Below are 27568 nucleotides of genomic sequence, written 5' to 3'. Positions count from 1 at the left end.
TTAGGGGACCCAATCGCCAAATCCTGTGATGACGAATTATCGTGCTCAACCTTTTTTAGTTCGGGTTCCACTATCGTGCCCCACCTTTTTTAGTTCGGGCTCCACTGCAGAGCCCAAACGTAAAAAAAGTAGGACACCATTTTTTCGGGGGGGGGGAAGCGGCAGGTGGGAAAAATGAACAGTGCTCTTGCTGGGACTCGAAGCCTGGACTTTTCCAATACGCACTCGGTGTGCTACTGTATCACCTGGAAGGCATGCTAAAAGAAGGGAGAAAGTAACTTATAAAATATGTTTACATAATTATTATGTGCATAACAAAACTGAATAACTTATTCAATAACACGTTAAAAGATTAGCTGATTGTACGATTTTAGCACGATAAATATTCAACTACGCTCAAGTTCCATTCGTGTCAGATTATCAGACGTTTGTTATATAGTTCACTCACCCATGATGGGGCCTTTGCTAGAAGTGTGGCATGGAAATCCGATTCTCATCTTAAGGGAGAAAAATTTTTCTGAAATTCCCCCTCCCATGTAAACTCTAAGGTTCTTTCTCTATTATTCACAATAAGCGTTTTATTTTTTTCGGCTTGTTGCTTTTGTGTTATGTAGTATTTAAAAATAAGATCTTACCAAATAGGAAAAAATCGATGCATTTCGGAAAACTGACCCCTTAGTTTGCAAACTGATCGAAATTTGTTACTCATACACATCATCATTGCGGGGATTATTAAAGTGGATAGATGATACTTAGTGTTTTGAGATTTAAAGGTAAAGACGGGACGTTGATTGGTTCAGCAGTCTACGAAGCTTTCGCTAAATCAAACCAAATAAAGTCTAGCATTGATACTATTATGAATAAGTAATTTAACATAGGCTATATAAAATATAGGGAATCAATTCTGCGTATTCGTATTGTAAGGATCCTAAGTTTTACTAACGTTTATTTTATTTTAAAACTGTACTATCACTTCTTATTTTCTACTTCCGGCCAGAATTAAATGCTTTAACTTGTTTATGCAAATTGTCTTGCTAACGCCAAGTACTTTAAGTTGTGGCTTTTTGCCAAGAAAGAGAGAAGGAGTTTCAGGAAGCACGCCGCTTGCCACTATAGTTTTATGAGTTTTCACTCTGTTGCTGGTTGCTTTTGAGGCCATAGGTTTAGCCCGCTTGTTATTTGCAAACGTATTGTAGTTTAAGCAGCTCGGCGTACTACATATGTACCTTTCTTTAAATAAAGGCCAATCTTAGTTCTAGGCATTTGTATATTAATTCAAAGTTAGTTTTCAGTTAGAGTTTTAGTTAGTAGTTTTTATATTCTTACGTTCAGACCACAAGTGGTTGGTCTTTGTATTCCGAAGCTCAGAAGACCCTGTAAAGTATTGAAAATAAAGGGTTTCGTATACCCTTCCTGCTTGTGTTGTCTACTTCACACCTTCCTGAACATAGCTTGAGTAAGCTCCCTGTTCCTATTCAGGACCATTCATGTTTCCAAAGCAACTCAAGAGAAATACAAGTTCTGACAATATAATAAAATCATATTTATTTATTATTTCATTAAATAGAACTCGCCCGCTTGCAATTTATTTACTAATGATTTATTTTAAAATTGATCGAGCAAACTTTCATAGAAATTCAATTGTAAGACTTTTCTTTAGTATTTTAGTTTCTTTGATATTTTACTTTTCTTTTATATTTTAGTTCTTCATGCAAAATCCTTAAATATATTTGCGAAAGCTTCAGTTCGTAGTTCCTATGCAATATTCAGATTCTTTTACCTTTAGAGCAGGAAACAACAACCGAAAACGTTATTCCTTATGAGAAAAATAAACTAATTTATATTCCCATGCAGCAAGATAAGACAAAAAAAATAAATAAAAATAATAAGTGAATATAAAAACTTCCATGCTCTAGTATACGTTGGAGGTATGGAGAACTTCTCTGTAGTGATCTTAAATATTTTTCTTCTTATTCTGTAGCAAAAAGCATTCTGGGACTCCTTTCAGCTTTCGTCAGTAAATTTCTCCTTTGCTTAGTACTCCGTACTTTTCGGAACAATTTCTTTTCAAAATGCGCACTATCATTTTTTATTATTTTTATTCATCGCGAGAGAAGTGCGCATTTCTATAGATCTATTCATCTATCTCTTCTGCCAAAAATCTCCACAGGAAAATGAACTAGCTCTCCTAAGAATTATAATTCTATTTTAAGTATTGTAATTTTTTTCTTCGATGAATAATAATATTGCACTAGCTGCTAGCGTTAGAGAAGATGCTTTTAGTTAGTAATCGTATTAGATAAATAATTCTTAGAACAATATCGTTGATCGCCACATGCTCGTAACGATTTTCTGAGTAACTACGCAACATAAATAGGAAGAAATTGACTCTTTATTAAAATAGATAGCAGCTGATACGGCAACGTAAATAACTGTAAATAGCCACACGGACAAAATTAATTACTCTTAACTCGCGAGGAATATCGTAGATCACCAAAATTACTCAGCTGTGAGTGCGGTGGTGTGACATAGGTAGTAGTGTAGTCCTTAACGTAGAAATTGTAAAGTTTAATTGAAAGAAAGGGAATGGGATTGGAACAGGTTTTCTTTTTTGCCACCAATAGGTACGGAGAGTAAATTGCTTCATTAATCCGACTGCTCTGCAGAAAACTTCAGAAGCTTCTAAAAAGTTCAAATTGAGCCAAAAAGTATTGAGTTCAAATTGAGCCAAAAAGTATTGAGTTCAAATTGAGCCAAAAGTATTGAAGTTGATTGTAATAAATATTGTTCAAATTGAGCAATATTTATTACAATCAACTTCATCCTTTTTTCTATTAAACCGCATAAATTCATTTTCCTCAAATAAACTGACTGCTTGCTAAAATGCAACCGTTGTGTATAGGGCTTTGAAAATACTTTTACAGAAATACTTTTAAAGCATTGGCAAGTTGGCGAGACCTTGCCAAATGCTGCCAGTTTGACGACAAAAAGTTTTGTTAAGACGCAGCAGGTTTTTCTTTTCATATTTCTGGTTTGAAGTAAACTATAAAATTTCGAACGCCCAGTCGATTCAGAATAATAAAATTTACTGCATAATACATGAAATAAACAGTTACTAACATATTAAGAAGCTACAAATTAAATTAAAAATATGCTATAAAATTATTATGTAAAAGTGTACTAATTAGTATATTACTAAAATAAAAATAATACGTTACAATATAAAAATATGTAAAAATCAAATTTAAATCAAACAAACCCAAATATATACATAAATTTATAACATAATTCTGAAATCTGTCTTTTTTAATTGAAATAAAGCTTACTTTATCTTAATCTTATGAAGTATTCAGAAAAAAACTTATGTTGTATGTGCGAGGGCGACAAGTTGTATAATGTACTGGAACAAATATAAGAAATCTTATGAAGATGTTATAACAAAGAAAAGCAAGACTTCATGTAAAAATAAAGCACCATTAAAATAATTTTGATTAAAATTTAAAAATAAAGTATCATTTAAAAATAATTTTGATATGTTAAATACATTTCACTGGTGTGAAGCAAGAAATATAACTAATTACTTTGTGGCTTTTCAGACCTGTTACACTAAATACATCAGTCTAGTTTTTCACTTTCAGCACCACACTCAGACCATGATTCAACCTACAAAAGAAGATTTGTAAAAAACAGACCAGCTTTTAAGAAAGGCTTAATCCGTTTTTGTCAGCTTAATCGTCTCACGTGAGCTATAAGAATGAATACTGCAAGGAATTATCAATTTTCAGAGCTTGTGCTTTCTGTTTCCAGTTTTTAAAATATTAGCCTAAATTATGTAATCTTTAAGAGCCTACCAGCGGCCGAGCGGTAAAGTCGCTGAATACTGGTAATTCAGTCCAGGATTTGAATCCCAGGAAACGGAGGGTTCTCCTCATGTGTAGTGTACATACGAGCCAGTTTTTCTTAGAAAGTCCTCTACAGAGGCATCCCTCCCATTTAGTCTGAAATACTTAAATAAACAGAACCAAACATGTACGCTTTAAGGAAAAGAAAACCATTATTAAGTCATATACATATTATTTTCACATAAATGCTTTCATCGATTGAACGTTACGACTTTTAGCTGAAGTAACTGTTGCAGCTGAAAATGACAACAGTGTGCAAATGCTGAAAACATTTCTCTTAAAGTAAAATCTATGCCATTATGGCTTGCGTTCACTCAGTTTTACTTAATGTGTCATCGCTGATTCGTGTGTAAGCTTTGTTTAATAGATTACAGGACTTTGCTTTTTTTATTTATGATTATCATTGATGGCATTAATTATAGGCCGTTGGGTACTCACATAATAAATCGCAGATTATCAAAACATTGACTACATTAATTGTTACAACCACTTATTATGCTGGACATTATATGTCCTTACAATGAGCACACATATACATGCAGTATTAAGTCGATATGAGAAAATGTTCGTAGATGGTATTATACTCAAAAATACTACATATGTACTGTGCCTTTCTCGCAGGAAATGATACAAGTTTTCTTTTTCAAGAATCGTTTAGCGAAGAACAGCGAATTTCTTGATGTTTAAAATAAATTATTATTGTTGTATCTGAATACATGACGCTTCTTTCTGAATTTTATTACTCTCTGAATCTTTGAAGTTTGAGAATTAGTTTACAATCAGTAGCAAAAATCATTTATATTTCTGCTACTGACTGTAAACTAAATATATATGATTCTACGATATTATATTGAATATCTGGGCAATAAAAATGAGAGCTACTAAGAAATATATTAATAGAGTCATTAGTAAATTTTATATAGATCAAGAAATTCAAAATGATTTTTAACAAGCAACGCAAGCTTCACAATATTTTTTACTAAGAAGAAATGTTTATTTTATATTTTATAGCAAGAGAACATGCTTTACAAAAGTTTTTAACAAGAGAAAATGCTTCACAATTTATTAACAAGAGAAAATTATTACAGTTTTAACTCTTCAAATTAAGATTGTAATGAAATCCTAATATCGTATTGCAGTACGTGAAGTAGTATTTCTTAGTAAAATAATAAAACTTCCGATGATAATAATGTTTCAGACTATGTTTCTTAAGCTTATTTATTAACTGAAAACTAAAACTAAGATAATTTTTTCTTGGCCGTTAAATTAAATATAACTCATCTTTATGTTGTAAGGATTATGTTAATTTTATTAACAGTTAAGTGTTAAGTTAAAGTTCCTTTCCTGTCAAATTCTTAACTTCAACTTACTACTTCCGAACAGAACGTAGTTTTGGAATCTTGCTGAATATTTAATGAGGAGCGGTATTTAAACCACGAAGCAACTTACTGAGAGAGAGAGAATCAGAGTTTCTGATTTACGCGCGTCTGCTTTTTTGGCCACTCTCTCTCTCAAAGCTGTTATTACGCTCGGCCGTAACCAGGCCCTTGCTAAGCTTCGTAGTCAAAAAAGTTAAGAGGCCAACTCAATTTGAACCTTGATAGCTTCGGCTATACTTCTTTAATTAATCTTAGTTTTAGTTTAATTCTTAGTCTTTTAAGTTCAAGTCCAAGTGCGGGGTTTGCTTGTACACTCCCAGGCGGAGTTTTGTTAAATCTTATTGGAATAATAAAGGGTTAGTTACCCTTCTATCTTGTTGTTTCTTGTCACCGAACTCAAGCGATTATTCGCTTATCAGTTCTTAGATTCTTCACTTCCAACATTAAATTAGAATTCCGAAGTGAGGAACTCTACATTGTGATAAAAAAGAAGCTAGAATACGTTTATTTAAAAGCTGCATTACTGAAAAGCTGACTGGAAATTTAAATAACGTGAATTCTGGATAAAGAATGACTTAGGCAAGAATATAGACTCGACATATTTTCAAAATTTTAAATAATATGGCAGTTAGCCTAGTTGCAAGATAAACGTAAAACACTTAAAAAAGGAAATCTTGGTATAGTAGTAATGATTTGACTGCGTACGGATTGTCAAAATGATGAAAGTATGGAAAACTGAAAGCACAGTTTCAAACACCAAATATGTTCATTGAAATATTGATTCTATTAAACGATTTCGTCATCTTTGAGTTGTTAATATTTTAGTCATTACATATCTTTAATGATTGTCTAATTTAAAACTGTTTCAAATTCATTAACCATTCATTTTCCTTTTGGTGCATAATCAATGTACGTTATAGAAGTCATCTTTAAATATGAAACAACCATTATTATGATCCTTTACATGCTATTAAGTTAATTTTAATGCATTAAACTGCTTTCTGATTAAGCGTAAATCTTTAATTTTTGCAATTAAGCTCTTTTTAATGCATTTAATTGTGAAGGAATGCGTATATTTCAATCATACTCTTCCAATTATTAATAATTACTTTCCTCACTGAAACAGACACAGTATTCCTTTTGGAAGAATGTTTTAGCAAAGTTCTTGTTGTTTAAAATAAGTATTCTATATTGTAATATTTTATGATTTATTAATGTTCTTTTTGAATATTGAGTTCCTTTCTGAAATTTATTACCGTTATTCGATCTGAATTTTTTAAGTCAGACTTAGTTTGCAAACAGTAGAAAACTCATTTGTATCAGATATACTCTTGAGAGGTAATTCTGCTCCACATCTAAAATTAGATTGATGTATAAAATTAAAAGAACCACCATGTAAATAGGATTAGCAAAACAGTATGTGAAACATTGACTGAAATTGCTTTGAACGAAAGGGGAAATAGCCGAAGAAAAGAAAAGGCAGAGCTTCAGATAAATTCAGGGCCGTAGTTCAGCTTCTAATTCATGAGTGCAGAAGAAAATTATTCAGCTTTTAAGTCATCATTTCACTCTTCATATCTCCATTGTATTTCTTCGTCTCTTTCACCTTTCCATATTGCATTAGGTACTTCATAATGATAACTGTGATACAAATCTGTGGCAAAATATATGGTGTACTTGTTTTCGTAATATCTTTGTTGTGTAGATCTACATAAAAATGTGGTTGCTTTTGGTATAAATTTTATTAAACAGTTCTGTGATATAAAAATTGTTGAACCTGCCTTTAAAAACTTTAATCATTTTATCACTGAAGTTAGAATTGTGTCTTGTTATATTCATGAATAGCTGCAATCACGTGTTCATCCGTACAAAGGATATAACACTAATCGAAAATTAAGACGTTAACTGAAGTTTAAAGTTTAAATTAGACCCATACTAAGTCCAGAAGCAATATGTTAGGTTACGTGATGAATCCATCATATTGTATCGTACATTGATGGTGCCAGTGTAATACAGAAAAAAAGCTGGCAACGTCTGCTTGTCTTGGTTTAATAAATTTTCATACGCGAACTCAAAGGAAAGGCAGACTAATAACATGAGAAATCGTAAGGTAAGGTAATTCTACTTCATTCTTCAACTGTACGTAATATCTTCCATGAAGTGTATCACATATAATTATTATTATATAAAGATTGCTTGAAGATGAGTCCTATTCTCATCTCCGAAGATGATGACTTGTGCTAGTTTCCTAGCATCTTGACCTAAGACTGAGATAGATATAAAACGCCTAGTTGCTGGGGAATGGGGTGATTTAATCTTTGATAGCTTATAGAGATACATCGCAATTACTTGTGTAACCTGTTTTAATGATAAACAAGATAACAGAAAATAAATAATTTTTTGAAACTGTTGAGAAGACAGCTTTGTAGGGTTTCGTCAAAAATATTCATAACGAGTAGTGTCACACCATATTCAACCAAGACTTTCATTATTATTAACCACTGGATACTGTTTAATATGGTCACTGTTTTCTTGACCACCCAGGCTTTTAAACCTTAGGTTTTATTATTATTGGTTATCACATTATGTCAGAGAAAATCAGAACGAGTACCTAAGCGTGTATGCACAGCAGCCCATTTCCAAATAATTAGGAAATTAGCTGGAAATATAACCAGAATAGAAATAAACTGATACTGGTAAATGGGAAAAAAACCGCACTTGCACATGAATCTCTTTGCACCAGTACTCACTTAAATGCCTCAGTCGCATTCTTCATTAATTCTTATTTCATAAGTACACCTGCATAAAATTTGGGAAAGTATTCAGAAAAGATCATTGCGAAATAAATCTTATAGTTAAGCAACTTTAAATGAAGCGTACTCTAACATTGAATGTAAAGACGAGTATCACTTTAGCAGCTAAACATATTATTCTTTATCTTCAAACCTATTTTTTCCACAAATTATATATTTGAAAACTCCTCCATGCCATGTCGGTACGACAGTTCTTTTGTCACAGAATTCATGTATTGGTGTCTGTCTAAGCTATAACTGTTGCGCGCAGGCACTTGTGAGATTATAGCCTGATGGTATGTTTCAGGTCATTGGAAAGAGTGGACATTGCTGCTTCCAGGCATACAGGAAGGACAAGGGACCGAGCTTTAGAGACGTCTTCCTTTTATGGTCTTCGTAATCGGGATGATGTTCCTATGCCGGACCCTTACAGAGGCTCAGCCAGAGAGACTATCCTCGATGGCTTGCCGGACACTTACAGAGGACTTTCTCATCTTACAAGGGGAACGAACCATATGATGGATAACAGGCACGTTTATTAGCCTTCTGTAAATGTTTTTATTTTGGGAGTCATAGCTGCTCTGAGATGAAATATTATTAAATAGTTTTTATTAGTTTTTTGCTCATCGAATGTAATCTGCATTTAACTATAATAATAGTTTGATTTATTAATGAAGTTTTGTAATTAATTTACTAAATTTACTAACGGAGTTATTACATTTTTAGATGAAATAACAAATTAAGGGCTTAAATTAATGAATTTAATCATTCTAGAAAGAAGCGCAAATTAAAACTTATTTTATAAGAAAAGAGAAAGAATACGAGTATGAGATCAAGCAGATTGTCTGCCATTCTGCTTCTATAGAACATTTCTACTCTTTTGAGAAAGAGGCTTTCATGTCGTCTCCATTGAAAAAAGCAGCCTAAAGTTACAATTGCCTTGATTTTTAAACACGTAATTACTTCAAATTTTCTATATTTTCCCCAAAAAATATTAACATATTAACTCGTAAACCCCTCTCATTTGATTAAAGTTTAATACTCTTTAGAATGCATATATTGAATTAAAACGTAATCTCTTTAGACTGAAATATTTTAAATGCTCAATAAAAATTTTGTTTGTTTTCAACAAATTAAAAATAATGTCTGCGAGAATATAAAGGTATTATTTTCAATGATTTTAAATAGGTATCCCTTATTTAAAATCAATTTAACTATTAAGGAATGTAGAACATTTTTAAATATAAAACTCTCCAGTTTATTGCGCAAGATTTAAAATTAATTTCTGAAATTGCCTTTTAGTTTTTTCTTGGATTAAAAAAATATCTTCTCAAATTTAAAATCTGATGTAAGGATAGGGTAAATAAACAAATGAAAATGCTTGTGGTTTTCTTCGGCACTGCTGAAAAGGCTGCTTCTCTATTAAAATTTCAGTAAATTTTGTTTAATGTTGAAGAGTTTAAAGCATGCAAATTCAGCAGCTAAGTGAAGGCTTTGATTAATTTCTTGAAGAACAGGATTAATTTCTTGGTTCCACGCTATCAATATTTTACATTCACGGTTCTATCACCTTAATTTAATTACCAGTTCATTGCCATGGCAGACATTTCTTTCTTTTGATTCGTGGTTTATGCTTTCTTAAGAAGTTTTCTCTTACCAAAATTCGTGACAGATGTCCATTAAAAGCAACAATAAAAATTTTATAATCATTATTTCTTTCATTTCATTTAGTTTCGTAATAATGTGAATTCCTTGTAGGCTCAACTTTGATTTTTGTTTTTTACATTTGCTAATAAATTCCCACTTGTTTTTCTATTCCTGCACTGCTATCCTTTAAAATTTATATAATTCTTGTCTGTCTGTATATCAAATAGAGGTTTTAAACTTTAGGCTTAACTACATGAAATGTGCGCCAGAAAAGTGAAATTAATAGCTTTTCTCTTGCTAATTACTGTTGATCTCGAAATCTTTTTCCAAATTTCCTGTTCTCCAAGAAATTAATCAAAGCCTTCTCTTAGCTGTTGAATTTGCATGCTTCAAATTCTTCATTAAACAAAATCCACTGAAATTATTTTATTCAAATATAAATCCCTATTATTATACTTACGAATCTTGCATCTTGAATTCTTTTTTCTATTACCCCTGGAAATTATAATCTGAGTGCAGTTAGTGAAACACAGATAAAGGAGGAATAATCCATATCCTAACTAACAGAATATTAACTTGCCTGCTAGTTAGAATTAATTTTTAGTTTCAAGCAGCTCAGTCTGGAGAATAAGTTTATTTGTTTATGTAAACTAAACTGTTCGAAACATAAATAGCGCATTGTAAGTAATGCAAGAATAAATATATTTACAACTGAAAAAAAATTAGTTTTAAATGATATCAAAGAACATTTGCTACAAAACTTGATTACTACACTCATGTCCATAAATTAAGGATAATTCGGAGTCTCGCGGAAATCGAACTCTAAAATAAATATATCACCTGTAAAATCACTACACACATCTCCAAGAATCATATGCAAATTTCAGGAAGTAACCAAATGACACCGATGGTACGTCACAATGACGACAGTGTAAGAGAGTGATTTATAAGGAATACAGGCAAAGAAGTAAAATTCTTCGCAGGCGCTTTATAAGCATTTCAGTGCAATAATCGAATAGTTATGACACAAAGGACGCATTTAAATGATTTTTTACGTGGTAGAATTATCGGCCGTCTGGAATGTGGGCGTTCTCAACTGGAAGTATCAGACGAACTTGGGATTGCCCAGAGTGTCATCTCCAGGCTTTGGCAACGATTCCAAGATGATGGTAATGTGAGTAGACGTTACAGTATAGGTTGCCCCAGAGTTACAACGCCGAATGAGGACCGGTATTTGGCAGTTACTGCCAAGAGAAACAGGCAGAGCACAGCCTCAGACCTGTCTCGTCAGCTCTCTTCAGCCACTGGTAAGACAATTTCAAGACAGGGCAGATTGGTCTATATGCTCGTAGACCTATCAGATGCGTTCCACTTACTGAAACTCATTGTCGCCTGCGGTTAGCCTGGAGTAGACAGCATGCATTGTGGACACTGCAACAGTGGGCTTGTGTGATGTTTTCCGAAGAGTCTAGGTTTAGCTTGCAGTCTGATTCTCGCCGGACTTTCATATGGAGAGCTCCAGGTAGCCGTTACCACCAAAAAAACATCATTGAGCGACACTGTTACGGTGGTGCAGGAGTGCTCGTTTGGGGTGGAATTATTCTGGGTTCCAGAGCTGACTTGCATGTTCAAATTGGAACCATGACAAGCCAAATCTGTCGGGACGTTATTCTGGAACAACATGTACGTTTGGTTCGGGGCGCCATGGGCGCACAATTTGTGTTTAGGGATTACAACGCCCGTCCTCACCGTGCAAACATCGTAAGCGAATGCCTTCAATCGGAGGATGTCACCCGTATGGAATGGCCAGCATTCTCGCCGGTCTTGAATCCAGTAGAGCACGTGTGGGACATGCTTGGCTGACGAGTTGCAGCCCGTCAACCTCCTCCTACATGTGTACCGGAACTTCGGAGAGCATTGCTTTTTGAGTGGTGTAATATCCCCCAAGATCAGATCGATAATTTGATACTGAGCATGCCTAGGCGTTGTACGGACTGTATGGCATCGTCTGGGAGACATACAGTGTATTAACAATCATACCAACCATGTAATATTGTTTTTTTTTTTTTTTGTAAATAGGTTTTTTTTTTCTTTTTTTTTTTTCTTTTTTTTCTTTTTTGTTATTTGTAATTTTTTTTTTTTTTAATTTGTCCAGGGAGTAAAAATCGCTAATTTTTTTAATAATATCAAACATATAGCATCTTTTTTTGCTCTTCACCTTTTGTTTAATAAATAAGCTTTACAAATATGTCAAATTTGTTTTGTTTTTAACTCTTTCTTTGCCTGATTTTGCATTATCCTTAATTTATGGACATGAGTGTATTATCGGTTTCAATCTCTCGTAAAAGTGTCGATCAGAAAATCTGATTTTAGGTAGAATCCATCTAGCAAACATACTATGCTATCACTGTTGTTATGCCGTGACTTTTCTCGTATTTTTTGCATTTTCTATAGAACCTTATAAGGTTCCTAACTAGAATTTACAGCTAAGCGTGTGGAACCTTGAGAACTGGTAAGCGAATAATCGCTTTAGCTCAGAGAACAAAAACTGCAGTAATAAGCAATAAAGGGTAATTAACCCTTTATTGCAATAAAGGGTAATTAACCCTTTAATAAGCAATAAAGGGTAATTAACCCTTTATTGCTTATTTTGAGCAATAAAGGGTTAATTACCCTTTATTGCTCAAAATAAAGTTTACAGATGGTCCTTTCTCAGGACATACAGAACAGCCTCCACTTGGGCTTTAACTCAAGAATACTAAGAACTAAAACTTAACTAATGTTTAACTAAAATGATATAGCTGAAGCTATCAATATTCTACAGAAGTTGTCTCCTTAAACGCTAACTAAACGGCGAAGCTATGAAAAGCCTGAAATACGGCCGAAAGTAGTAATAGCTTAGAGAGAGTGTAGCCAAAAGGCAAACGCGCTCTAGTCAGAATCTCTGGCTCTCTAACGAAGTGGTACTTCGACTTTAAGTACTGCTCTTCCTTCATTTGCATTTAACCGCGTTTCTGAAAATGCATTCTGGTAGGAAATTGTGAGCCGAAATTAGGAGCGACAAGAAAGTGGCTTTAACTAAAAATAGCTGTTAAAACGTAGGATAAACTTTGCATCCTTTTATGTTATACTGCTTGTATGTAATAGTTAATTTTTAACTGTTACACAATAAACATGTGACAATCGTATGGAGCTATTTCTACTTATCAACTATTTTAGGTTATATTTTCAGCCCTCATCTGTTACTTAAAAACTAATAGGTTATCACTGCTAGCTTAACTAAATGGTCAAATCACACAGATACAAATATTTAACTTATGTTTACTGTACCTTACGTTTCTCAGAGATAAAGTAAAATACTTGTATTTCAAAACAAAATTATCAGTCACCTTGTGAAGCAAAATGTCCTTAATGGTCGTTCACGTTACAAAGCGAGGCTACAAGCTTTGGACAGACAATTAAAGACAGCTCAAATTACGAAGCAAGCTAACTACTAGTTAACCAAGCTAACTACTAGTTAACCAAGCTAACTTACCAAACCAAGCGAAATTGCCTTGATATTCTACTTCTTATCAAGCAATGCCTTTCACTAGGAGGCAAGCAAGATGGGCATCAAACAAATGGTGATTTAAATCCTCATACCTTACGAGCTATTTTCCTAATCTTATAGCAAGCTGTTTATCACTCAAGTCAACGTTAGTCTCTGGAACGAACGAGACAGCGATGAAATTAGGCATATAGGAATGATTAAAATAAATTGTAACTAGTTCTTGAAACTCAAGTATAGTGCTACAAATAAACCTAACTTCTTTTCAGACAAGGCCCAACTAATCCACAATCCGCTTAATCAAAAGCTGACTCTACTTAAAAACTTGGATTTTGTGTTTGTAGAACTCTTCTGTTTACAATGTCGAAATAACTTTTATAAAATTTTCTACTTCATTTTGTGAAACCTTTCAGTTGGAAGTACATATCCAAAATTAACATTTAAGAAAATACAGTCTGTATCCAGTCTTATATGTCAATGGTGTAGTTGCTTACCTTGCATACCTGATGCATGCATTCATTACGCCCAACATGAAGAGTGGAATGCCTACATTTTGCATTACTGTAATTATTAATGAACAAGAGACAGAGAGACTTTAAATTACAGTGAATTTAAATTGTGAATCTCTTGCGGTATATTTTGCTTTGATTTCAGATCCCGTTACCGAATTTCTCTATTGCCATTGTTTCTGAGTAACTGTCATTTCTTTCAGAGTAAATCTTTATTTTTTACATAGAAGTATCAGTCATTTATTCATCGTTGAAGATTATTAATTTCTTAGCAAAATCAAGAGCGAATTCCAAGAACTAATTTTAAACGACCTCATTAATTTAAGTGCTTTATACTTTTTTCGTTCACTAATGGTAAAGTTCACTAACGGTTACTTTAGTTCTCTGCCGTTCCTTTATATATGAAGTTCGTTGCCGCATTATGAGAGAACGCCATGTATAAGACTCAATTTATATAGATTCAAATTCAGGATTGCTCACTAGTTCTTTGACTGGAGGACCAATAAGAAGTGCATTATTTAGTTTTCACTTCGCTAATTTTTTAGGGAAAGAGTATTCAATGCATTTTTGGGGGAAACTCTAGTGGCTAAGAAATTATAATATCTATAGTTAATTTCTGCTTTCGGACAAGAACTTCTCAATATAATATTTTACTCTCTCCCTACCATTCAGCGTACACAAAAGAGACATAATGAAAGTATTATTTCCAAATGATCACAGTAACTTTACTCATATACTACAGAGACTAAGTCACAAGTCAAACAACAAAAATCTGCGTTAATTTTCAAAATTTTCACAGGACTCAGCTGTTTTGCAGCTGAGGATGGTGGTTCGGTAAATTCTTGTCCAGGCTTTCTTATCTTATCTAATCATTATTTCCTATCTTGTTCATTTGCGGTTTTGTAGCTGAGGATGGTGGTTCGGTAAAACCATCGAAACTAGTCCTGTGAAAATTTTGAAAATTAACGCTGATTTTTTTTTTTTGTTTGCTTGACTTGCGAATTAGTACTTATTCGGCATGTGTTTGTGTCTTAATTATAGAAGCTCCAAACAGGCTTATTTTTTGTAAGTGGTGTGGCCGCCATTTTGTGATTGCATGGGTTTCGGTAAGTACTTTTTTGCAATTTTGAAGTTCTGTTTATTTTTCGTATATTTGGATATTTTGCTTTGCTTTTCTGATTTCATGTACTTTAGTTACAAACGTTTTGTTTCTTATTCATTACAGTGAGGGATTTTTCTGCTGTTTTGTGTGTGCTTTATTATTGCTCAGTTAATTTAGTTTCATTTTCTGCATTCTTTATAAAGCCTTCATCCGTTAATCGTTTCACTAAATTACGCCTGAAACGGCAAAAATTCCTGAATCATCTTGACTTTTTACTTAAATGTAAATGTAAAAAATTGATCCCCAATTTTATTCAAATCAAATCTAATCAAAAACCTTCGAGTCGCGTTTCAAGCATTCTGTTAAATTGCAAGCTTGCCTTACTTCGGTCCGTCATAAGGGATACACGTCAACAATTGTCCAAAATTGAACGTGAACTCTATAAGCTTCATCTGGAACTCGCTAAATCATATCCAAAATTCACTGCCCTTGAACAAAAGTCTTGGTGTAGAACGGAGAATGCAGTTAACCGTCATAAAAACACCCTTGCAGTTAAATTCGAAAAACGTCTTTTACAATCTTCCAGTTCAAGTAGTTCAAAAAATCTTCCCATTGTAAACATCAAGCCAATAGTTAATATTTCTAATGTTAGTCTTTCAGAAGAACAAGAGAGAGTTCTAAAATATAATTTTAACTTCTCACAAACCTGTAAACCCTCGATTTCAAAGGTTTTGGCTCCTATCGAAAAAGCTTTCAAGTTCAGTAAAGTTTCAGATTCACAGAAAGAAATGATTAGGCATCTTATCGCTCATAATGTGAAGTTCAATAATAAACCTTTGAAACCAAATCTAACTGCCAGAGAAAGAGCTACAATGCGCGAAATTCATTCTAACCCGGATAATATCATTTCAAAGGCCGACAAAGGTGGCCAGATAGTCGTCATGGATAAGAACACTTACATCGATGGTGTCACTAAACTCTTAAAGGAAGGACCATATAATCCGATCCCTAAAGATCCTTCACCTTCGGACTTGTCAAAAATAAAAACTGCGATCAAATCTTCACAAATCATTTCAAGCAACTTAAAACATTCGCTTAACCCAACTGCTGCGAATTGTGCCAGATTATATGCTCTTCCCAAAATTCATAAAAGTGGTATTCCTTTTCGCCCTATTGTATCAAATTTAGGTACTGCCTCGTATCCCTTAGCTAAATATTTAGTTTCTAGATTTTCAACTCCATTAGACAATAACATTTACACCATAAAAAATTCAACAGAGTTTGTAAAAAAGGTTAAAAACATTATTTCTCCTAGAAGTTTACTCATGGTTTCTTTTGATGTAAAATCATTATTCACTAATGTTCCAGTGGAGGGTGAATTAAGATGTCTAGAAACCAGACTCCGCGAATTTCATTTCTCTTGTATCGAAATTGATGAGCTAATTTCTCTCACTCAACTCTGTTTGTAACAAACATATTTTGTTTCCCAAAATAAATATTACAAGCAAACTGAGGGATTAGCCATGGGAAGCCCCCTCAGTCCCATCCTGGCTGATATTTGCATGCATTATTATGAATCAAAATTGTTTGAAACTTACAAATTGTTCCTGGCATGGTTCCGCTACGTAGACGATACGTTTACCCTGTTTGAAGGTAATAAAGATGATTTAAATAAAGTTCTTTCAACAATGAATTCTATTGATCCTGCTATTCAGTTCACTTTTGAACTTTGGACTTGCAATTCTCTTCCGTTTCTCGACATTCTAGTCACACGTAACACATCCAACTTCAGTACTACGGTTTAACTTAAGCCTTCATCGGTTTGCCTTCCACCCCACTTTAAATCATGTCATCCGACTAAACAAAAGTTAGCTTCATTTTATTCCTATGTTTTCCGTGCTCTTCAAGTTTGCTCCTCCATACTAGTCCTTGATGAAGAACTAAATTATTTAAAAGCAATAGCTATTGACAGGGGTTTTTCACCCAACATTATTAATCAAGCAGTTAAAAAATTCTCATCTCAACACACTAAAAGGCACATTCTTGTTTTAGGAGATTATAAAAATTCTACTGTCATTTCCTTCTTTCCATCAATTAGCTATAAAGCTGCACATATTTTGCAGAAATTTAACTTCCGGGTTGTTTATTCTCCCATCAATAAAATTCAGAGTTCCATACTCAAGGACCACATTCCGAATATGAATTCTTGGGGTATTTATAGGATTCCTTACCAGTGTGGTTTAATTTACATTGGCCAAACTAAGAGAGCCTTAAAATTTCGCGTCAAGGAACATGAGGCATATGTTAGAAAAAAGGAAACACAGAAGTCTTCTGTTGCTCAACATTGTTGGTCCGAAAATCACACTTTCAATTTTTCTGCTGCCAAAATTATTCAAAAAACATCTTGCATTGGAGAACTGGATTTTCTAGAGGCATTTCACATTCAAAAAAATCTTTCTGTTCTTGTTAACGATCCTAATTCCAATCGATCTTTGCTTTTGGCCTTTAAAGAATTTATGTTTTAGTACTGGTTTCACCAACAGATGGCCCCACTTGCTTATTCTTGTCCAGGCTTTCTTATCTTATCTAATCATTATTTCCTATCTTGTTCATTTGCGGTTTTGCAGCTGAGGATTGTATGTGGTTCGGTAAAAACCATCGAAACTAGTCCTGTGAAAATTTTGAAAATTAACGCTGATTTTTGTTGTTTGACTTGTGAATTAGTACTTATTCGGCGTGTGTTTGTGTCTTAATTACTAGAGAGATCGTTTCATGCTTTCAGAACATTAGCTTACATAAGTGTAATAAGTGACACTTAACGAATAATTATTTCTGTTATGAGGTACGAAAATGTTCTTGCTTATTTCGAAAAAAAAACTTTGAAGAGTCCCTATTTTTCAAAAGGATGATATTTCCAAACTTCAAATAATAAATGTAGATCACTGCAGTACATAAAGAGTGATTACTTCGGACTTTTGCAAGGACTGGGCCTCGTGATCTATCCATTTTGAGTCTCCAGAATCGTCTTTAATTTTTCGTAATCCTATTTTTATTTTATGAAGAAGGAAAAACCGAGAAAATGGGCGTTGCAGATTTCTGAATAATGTTGTACGTTGGGCTTTAATTTGTCTTAATTGGCAATATAAAAAATCAAATGTTTTGTAAATTTTTAAAAATTAATTTCTGCTGCTGGTATTGAAAATATGTATCAGTCTGTGCGATTTTTTAAAACATTCCATATTTTAATGAAAATATCTCAGTCTATTTTCTTGAAGTATTGACTTCGCAAACAAGATCATTTAGGCCAGACTGACTGGAGACAGTATGTATCGGGATTGAGAAAAACAGATAAACTGACATTTGGCCTAGAAAAACAGAATCAATAGTGAGCCCTGTTCCGAAAAGAACGACTCGGATGGAGCAGTTCTGACTTTATGACTGAAAACGTCTTTAATGAAGTGCACAAGAAAAACATTTTCTGTTAAAAATCTCTTGTTAAAATATTTGAGTGTGTGTGTGTGTGTGTGATTATGGCAAAGCCTCGAGGGCTATCTGCCTAAGGGGAGGGGTGCCTTCGTGGAGGACTTTCTAAGGGAAACTGACTCGTATACACGTTACACATGGGGAAAACCACGAAAACGCCCATGCAGCCAGCCCGTTCGCGGGATTCGAACCTCAGACCGAACTACCAGTGTTCAGCGACATTACCGCTCGGCCGCTGGTGGGCCTAAAATATTTGAGAAAAACAACTCTGCGAAGTTTAATAGCAAATAATAAATTATTGTTTACTTGAGCTAAATTTAACGTTGGAATTTTTCAGTTATTTGCCGTTAAAGCATTATTGAGCAATGCAGTTTGCAAAGTTTTTTTTTTTAATTATGCTTAAGTTGCATAAGCTAAAATTATTAGACTGAATATACTCGGAAATATTTTTATAACGAAATAATTTTATTTAAAATCTAAATGAAAGCTTTTAAATTTTTATTTTAAACTGTATTAAAATACACAAGAGGTACAAAAAAAGTTGAAACTTTTCTTTAAATTTTTTTTTAAGTGCCTACACTACAAATTTAAGAAAATGAGTCATCTCAAAATCGAAATTAATCATTTCTGTCCTATACATATTTTTGAACGTTTTTAAGGCATCTTTTAAACAACAACAGCCTTTAAAGTTATAAAATTAATCCCTGGAAATGTTGAACACGATTTAATTTTATCGTGCATAAACAAAATATCAATGATATGTTGATGCTATTAGTTTAGAGGCTTAACTTAGTCATATTAGTCATTTATTAGTTTAGAGTCATATTAAATTATACACTTTTGATTATTAACCCTTCACTTTAAACCATTTTGCGCGATAATGAATTTAAAATGAAAGGCAAACTATTATTGACGCTTAAAAAACAGAAAAATGAAATCGAAGCCTAAGAGTTTATGGACTTGCGTATTGTCAAACATAATGCTTTTATTTTCTCTCTCAAAAACCCAATTATTAGGATAAGAGTACTTATTCTATTATAAACCATAATTTAATATCTTATATCCCACTCATGATATGGGAGAATGGTTTGTATCAGAATATTTTTGCATAAATTTGAAATAGCGTTATGGCAATTCATTGTAACTTTCTGATACATTTCTTCAAGAAACATTATGAATCAGGATTATATAATTATGTACGATAAAGAAGGAACTTAGATGAGGAACACTGGTTGACAGATTTGGATTTTAAGGACTAGGCTTAGCTTCTTAAAGCCTCTGCAACTCTGAAACACGCAAAAAGATAATAATTACGTTGACAATATTTTGATTTCCCGTTGTAAAAATTAATAAGTTTCATAGAACAAAAGAGAATTTTGACATTGTGGTAATACGCAATTCCTTAATTGTGCAGCCTAAAACCATCTGAGGGTCACAGGTAAGATTACATGTAGCTTAAAACCAATTTTTCAAGCTTGGAAATTTCAATCTAATATTTACCTTCACAAAACATCGTAACCCATTAAACTTCTTTTATTCGACTGTATGAAATCATGCAAGAGAATCCAAGATATGGTCAAATATATCGGTATTTTGTTAAAAAGGAAAGATTTCAAAGGTGAGGAACTGATGTTGTTTGAATAAGATAATGTCCAACTCAATGGCTTTGTGAGCTGTTTGTATCTTCTTTTAATGTACTCATTTCATGAAACTATTTTGGTCATGGTAAGTGATGCTGAGTGAGAAAGAAAAACAATTTGCCCTAATATTTCATTTTTATAAACAGAACAGTATTTGACTACTGCTCAGTCATACAGCAAATAGTATACTACTACTGTTATAAAACTGCTGTTAAAACCATTCTTACCAGTTTGTCTACTTAATGCTGTTGCAGACATACGTCTGAAGAAATATGATGAGTCGTTTGCTTTTTTCAAAACTATTACCATCGCTACTTTAAGTAGAGCGTTTTTTTTTTTTTTTTTTTTTGGTAAGTACGTATTATTGCCTTGAACAATTTATAAGCTGTATACCTAGAGAAATTAAAAATAAGTAACATGTTTATTTAGTCAAACAGCTAATTTAGTTAAACAATTGTACAACATAAATAGTCGGTAACGTATCGTCGACAAGCAACAAAACTGAAGGATGTTTTTTAAAGATTACAGATTTCTAAGAATAACTTCTTTCAAGCAGAGCAGCTAGTAATTTGCTGTTAACTAAGCCCTTAAAAATCACTTACCAGCTCGCGCGGCATACATAAATTCTACTGCTTTCGACAAATTACTAACTGGTGCTAAGCTTCTCCGAGACAACAAGCGGATTTCACTTCGTTAAAGCATATTTAGCTTTAAATTCTCTTTCTCGTAAATCAAAAACTAATCTTAGAACTTAAACATTGATATCAAAGCCTGAAGCAGAAAAAAGCCCTTTTAATCTGTTTGTCATAACATTAAATACTTTCATCGGCGAATATTTGGGTAAAAGTCATTTTGTAATTGTTAGTTATATAATAAAGAATATCTCTTTCATTAATTAGTATTCATATAAAACTAACTGCATAACATTAACTCAAAGTTCTTCAGACCGTAGTAGACTGACAGTCGAGTTATAGCTCCATTTAATGTAAATATAACAATGTTTTGTTATGGTTTTTAAATAATATTTTTGTTTAGCTTGAATTTAAACAAAAGGTGCCCCTTGTGAGGACAAACAAAACTCCGCAAACTGTAGATAGTAAATTTGCAAATTTTAAATTTTAAATTATAACGTATCTGAATCGGACACCACAAAACTTTCATCCACTAAGCTGGTTTAAAACTTTTATGGCACATTTTAATGCTAGCAGGAAAATGGCTCAAGCCGGCATATTAACCAACAGAGTTGGGTAGAAGTAAATAAGGTGCAAACACCGCTGCCAAAAGATATATATCTAAAAACCTTCAAAACTCTTAATACTCTATAAGGTATTTTAATTAAGCAGATATTATGACTTAAATCTTTACTATAACTTCTCCTTTCCGTATTCCTCACCAGAATGCAAATTAGGTTTGAGTGCATTAGTGTAAAGGTGTTTGAATTTTCAGATTATAGCTTCTGGAAGCCGCGTCTTATTGTTGTTATTTAATTTTGCCAGCTCTGCATAAATTTATATTTCGGTTTTAGCACATTCCGATGCTTTCAAATACGCTCCGGTAATTATGGGAAGCCAGCGTAAGTAAGTTATTTTATGTGTAGTCTTAGACTACGTTATCCACATTTGAATCATATAACTTTTGTTAATTTAAATATGCACAAGTAGTTGAAGTAGCACAAGTTGTGCCTGTTTGGTTCAATTTAACATTAAATAAAAAAAAAAAAATATTTTTACTCTTTTCATAACATGCAGACAGTCTAGTAGGGTCTGCAGGAGCTCTTTACAAGCTACCAATTGGATGTAAAACCCTGCAATTCTTCAATCTAATTTTTTGGTAAGGGCTAACAGAAAGGAGAATTTATAGTAAAGGTTTAAATCATTAAAATTGGTTAATTAACATAAAATACCTTACACTTGCCCTACCAGAAATTAAACAGTTCGAAAGACAAAGGTCTGAATGAACTTTAATAAGAATTTAAATTCTTAAATTTAAAAACTTGAGACGATATTTTACAAAATTATGAGTTATTTATAATACCAATTTATATTTACGCATTTCTTAAAATAGCATTTTCCACACAAGCCATTTTCTTCAGACTCCCTCCCACCTCCTTTCAGATTCCTAAAGGAAAAAGTACTTTAGTAGTGATATACTTCGAATTAGACACTCTGTAACCGTGTACGTACACGAATAACCTTTTATAATTAAGGTTCATAAGCACATTTTACAGTTCGCTTTCTATTCTTTTAAACTCTCTTTTTCGTTTTGCTCTTCAGTTTTATGCTGGGTGAACAAAGTTTAATTATTAAGAACAGAGGATGTTTACACGATTTTAGAATGATTTCCGAACCGTTTAATTAATGTTTCAAATGATAGTCTTTTTTCTGGACTCATAATGTTTGCAGCGTGATTTCCGTGATAGATCTTCTACTACTTTCCAGAGTCCATCAATCGTAGTAGTTTTGCGCTTAAAACAAATTCTTTTCAAAACACAAGAGGCACAATAGCTCATAGGCGAAACATCAGGGGAATTCTCAGGAATGCGTTGAAACGGTTGGAAATGCAGTATAAGTTTTATTTTTTCGAGGAATGTAGTGGTACTTTTCGAAGTGCGACTTGTTGTTTTGTTTTGATGAAGTTTCACTCTGCGAAAGTCATTGGGATAAAGAAATGGAATTTCTTCTGTAAATATCGGAAGTAAAATTTTCTTTTGGTAGTACGCTGAGTTAAATTTTAACATTTTCCCCACTGTAAGGGAATCCTGCGACAATCATAAACTCCTTGCTGAAACTTTCTTTGCATTGACGGAACCACGTCTGTGCATTTTTTTAATAAATTGGGTTCCTTTTTGTTGCAGCCATTTAGCTAAACCCACACTTTCTCAAGAATCACAATATATTTCCATTTCTCTCCTGCTAACTAATTTCCATACAGTGTTCTACAAACTGTTTTGTGTTGAACCACATTCCTCGGAAAAAGTTGATGAACATTATATTTTTAGTCTTCTTAAGTTGTAAATCTTTGATTTATTGTTTTATTTATTGTTCCTACATATGTATTTAAAGTATTTTCAATTTATTTATGCGTCAGCGGATTTTCTCTTTCTGTCAATGATTTAGCGTAAAAGGCATTAGAAACCAGTACGTACTTTTTTCTACCCCCTCCCCAACAGCGGGCTGTAGCCACTTATAATCGTTGATCTATTCGTTTAGAGTTTTTTTCCACGTAGAAGTAATGATTAATGGTTTTTTCCCTTTCCGATTAATAGTGTGGCTTATGTTGCCTTTAAGAATCTTCAAGCATTTCACAATATTTTGAATTATGAATTCGGCATATTTCTCTTTGGAAAGCTCAAAAACATATCCTTTAATCTATAGCTTATTTACATGCGATATTTTAAAAGAAGAATTAATTTAAAAATGGCAGATGATATTCCTCATTTCAAACAGTAAGCTGCTACTAGAAAGGTTTTATTCAAAAATATTTCTTTTCTTTTAATTCTTTATCGATATCTTTCTAAAAATGTGTAAATACCCTCTGTATTTTAGCCGAAAAACTTTTAATGACTAAACATTATCTTCCTGTTCAACTATTACTATTGAGTTGTAGTAACGTTTACTACAACTCAATAGTTATAGTTATTACTTCGCAAAGTAATTTCATTCTTTTTTAAGGGGGGAGAAATTTCTTATACTATATAAATATTTATTGAATAATTTATATATAATTTGAAATGTTTATTGAATATTTATACATTTCTTATAATATATAGATATTTATTGCTTTTCATGCTGTTTAATGTGAATATTATAAGATGCTGTGAGTTTTTTAATAACCTTTTTATTTATTTGGATTAAAACAAAAGGCATCACTTGTGACATCATCTGAAGCTCCAAATAGGCAGATTTTGTTGAAATGTGTGAAGTTAGGATAATATATTCTAAAATTTTCATCGTCACTGTTTTCTACCTTTTTCCAGTTTTGAATACTGTATCATCCTTTTGAAATAACTTGTTCGTAAGTCAGCAGTTACATTTGCACAATCCTGCAATTGCTGTATAATGTTCTCTGCTTTTTCTGAGTGTACTCACCTGACCTTCAGTATCCCTTGGATACATAAAAAAGACCTATTATATTGGTAACAGTCCACTGTGGAATTTTATTTTCTAGAACTGAAATAATTTGTTATCTCTGAAATTCCTTCCATGTATTTATGGTGCATAATTTTCAGTATCTCTAATAGCGCTAAAATTTTAAACTTCACTCTTTGCTGTTGTTGATGAAGTACTAAAGTTTTCAGGATTTCCTAACCGAAAGCGTGTACGCTGGTTTATAGTTTACACCTGTAATTCGGAAAGCATTTCGGTTTCGTAGTTCAACCCCTCTATTTAGCTGTGTATGCGATAAAATGAAAACTATAAGCTAGCACCCAATGAAAGTTCAGGACGTTAATGCGGAATACGACCTAAACCGAAACATGCTTAAATTATGGCTCATTGTGTTAAATACGTTCTAGTTTATTATGTATGTCTATACTTTTTAAAATTTTTAGTGTTAAAAGTGTTTTTTCGTTATTTCATAATAATGCAAGATTAATACAAAGAACTTTCAAAATTTCTAATGGATTCTGTTAAATCAGGGGTTCCCAACATTTTTATCCTTCCACTATTTTATAATATCTGTTGAACGGCAGGCACCTCTTACTTTTTCAAGGTAAATTTATAGTTGAATGGAGATAATAAATACATGCACATAAAAGAAGAGATCGGTCACAATTTACTTTGTACTGGTATCTGTGTTGGACGCAATTTTTATTTCATTAAAAATGAGAAGACTTTCACATAGAAATTTATTGAAAACTAAAACAATTTTATTGCGATCGCACAGCAACGGGCACACATTAAATATGTCATGGTGCCCGTGAGCATACGGTTGGGAACCCCTGTATTAGATGATGAAATCATTTTTTAGTTGTAATTTTCCAAACTGATGTTTGCTTGATAATACAAAAACACCTAATGAATCATTTTCGTAAATTTAGTGGGAATATTGATTCAAAAATCTTTTCCTTATTTCGTGACTATTAATGTATTAAACACATATACTTGGACAAATGTAATTTGGATCATTGCAATGGCATGAGAAATGCTATTAATCCCAAATCAGTCAAAACCGGATTGGTTCATACACTTGCAATGTTATACTTGGCCTAGAATTACTGTTTTATTCCTATAACTCTTATAACAGACATATAGAGAATCACCGTTATGTTTGAGATTACACGACAATATCTTAGGAAAGTTATTTTATTTAAATAGAATTTTGAACATACTTTGGGCTTTGGATAACCACAGCTCGTAGTAAAAGTAGTAGTAAGTAGTATAAATAGTAATAAATAAGAACAGTCACATTAACACTGAGCCGTAGTCTAAACAATTAAATACTGAGCTATAAGCTGGCTCAAGTTATAAGCTGACCGACGCGTCACTTTAAAGTATGAGGGACAAGAGTACGCAAAGCCGAGATAGATTAAGATTGCTAGTAAATATAATTAATTGAAGCGAAAAATTATCATTTGTAGACAAAGTCCCGAAAGGATTTATGCACTCTTTTACACGTAAACGAAATTATAAAATTTCATAAAGCTACATTTTTCCATATTAATTTTTATTTATTCAGAAGTTAGAATAGTGTACAAGCATTTTCTCGTCAGATAAACATTTAAGGATAGAAGACAAATCGGTCTACTAAATCATTGGGGGTACTAAAAATCTTACCTTATTCTTAATCTTACTGCATAATTCGGTTAGAGGACTACATATGTGGTTTTAAAGGAAGATGAGAGCATTCAGGGAATATATTAACAGCTAACGTTGATGTATAACACAAATTTGTACATTTTTGACAGAAGATGCAAATTTTCTCACTTTTAACCTTAAAACTTTATAACGTTATCTTAAACATGCAGCTACAGTGTTGCTTTGTCATTTTCCCTTAATATTATTATAAGTAGTAAGAAGCTAGCATAAATAATGAAATTGTATTCTAAGGGGGAAAGCTTTGTTGTTAAACACTGGGGATCTCTTAGTAACGTAAAGGCAGCACAGCTTATCTGAACCAAAAATAAGAAGTATTTGCATGATATTTACTAAAATGTACTCTTCAGCCGAAAGTGGAATTTCTTAACAAGTAATAGATGCAAGTAAAAACACGAAAGTGCCAGGAGATATGTCAATAATATATTTTATATGTCGAATTAACTTGCTGATATTCAAAATGGAAAAAATAAAAGAAATGGATGTCTAGAAGAAATGGTATATGTTTGCATACGTACATAATGCATAAAAGTAAAGTACTCTTTTATAATCTAGAAGACCAATAACAATAATAATAATCTGTTGGGTTGATGCAATAGTTCGCGACGTTCTATTTTAGGTGTTATCTATATTTTAGCCATCATAGGAAAATGACCCACAATTGGTGCGTAATACCGTGCCAGTTTGCACTTTCTTAAGGGGACTCATACACCTTAAACTCCTCATGATCTTCGAATATGTGACTGTTGCGAGAATTGGGATATTTTACTTATTTTAAAAGCAATTACTTCCAACTTTTTACAGCTGACTACATGATATAGCTGCTTTGGAAACTAGTAACCAGAAATTTTGTGTTGCCAAAAATATTTTTGTAATTTAATCCTCTTTGTGACAAAATATTTCGCCATGTTTCCACATTGCGCGCATGATATTTTAAAAATGGCTAATAGTACATACTTGAAATTGGATGGAATTCTTTATATGGGCACAATTTTCGAACTAAACCAACAATCTGATAAATATTTTAATATTGAAAAATTTTATGAACGAAAACATTACAAATTTTGTTAATAAAATACATTTTATAAACTGAACTCAAAATAAAATAAAAATTGAACATGAAATTTTTAGAATTTTAGGTTCACAGTAGTTTCCAAATGTTATAAAAGCTATATATTAAATATGGAATTAAATTATGAAACAGAATGTTTAAAACTGTGCGCGCAAGTTGGAAACATGACGAAAAATGTTGTCACAAAGCGGATTAAATTATAAAAATATTTGTGGCATAACAAACTTTCTAATTACTATTTCAGAAAGCAGCTATATTATGTATTTAGCTGTAAAAAGTTGGTAGTAATTGCTTTTAAAATAAATAAGTTATTCCAATTCTAGCAACACTCACATATTCGAACATTTTATGGGTTTTAAGGTGTATGAGTCCCCTTAACATCAGGAAACTTAGCATATTTAAAATTAGCGTATATTGTTCTTATGCATGAACAGTTGACAGTAAGAATATTGTAATGAGGTAATTTAACTCCTTGTTGCTGAAATATCTTTTGATGCATTAATTTAAACATTTATAAACCAAATTTCAATGTTACCCTTTTCAGTGTGGGCTTTTATTTAAGAGGATATAACGTTGCGCGCCTCCAACTTGCACGCAACCAAGAGGTGACTGTGAAAACTTGTATAAAAGATAGAGCCTTGTGAAGGGGTTAAGTCCCTTTTTATTCAACGTAATAAAATTA

The 27568-nt window shown here is 32.6% G+C and overlaps 1 protein-coding gene across 1 annotated transcript in view; it reads left to right on the top strand.

Annotated features, from left to right (window-relative positions):
• Positions 1–27568, top strand: part of brp (ELKS/RAB6-interacting/CAST family member bruchpilot) — a 403233-nt gene that overhangs the window by 223917 nt on the left and 151748 nt on the right. The window contains exon 2 of the mRNA XM_085826816.1: positions 8381–8602. Within this exon, the coding sequence (XP_085682942.1) occupies positions 8381–8602 (222 nt within the window). The remainder of the gene's footprint in view (positions 1–8380; positions 8603–27568) is intronic.

This window comes from Stegodyphus dumicola, chromosome 1 (genome assembly GCF_044657685.1).
Source record: "Stegodyphus dumicola isolate Sdum_Otavi_A_Nest chromosome 1, ASM4465768v1".
Lineage (NCBI taxonomy): Eukaryota > Metazoa > Arthropoda > Arachnida > Araneae > Eresidae > Stegodyphus > Stegodyphus dumicola.
Note: the sequence above shows the minus strand (reverse complement) of the source record. Positions and strands in the feature narration are given on the sequence as shown.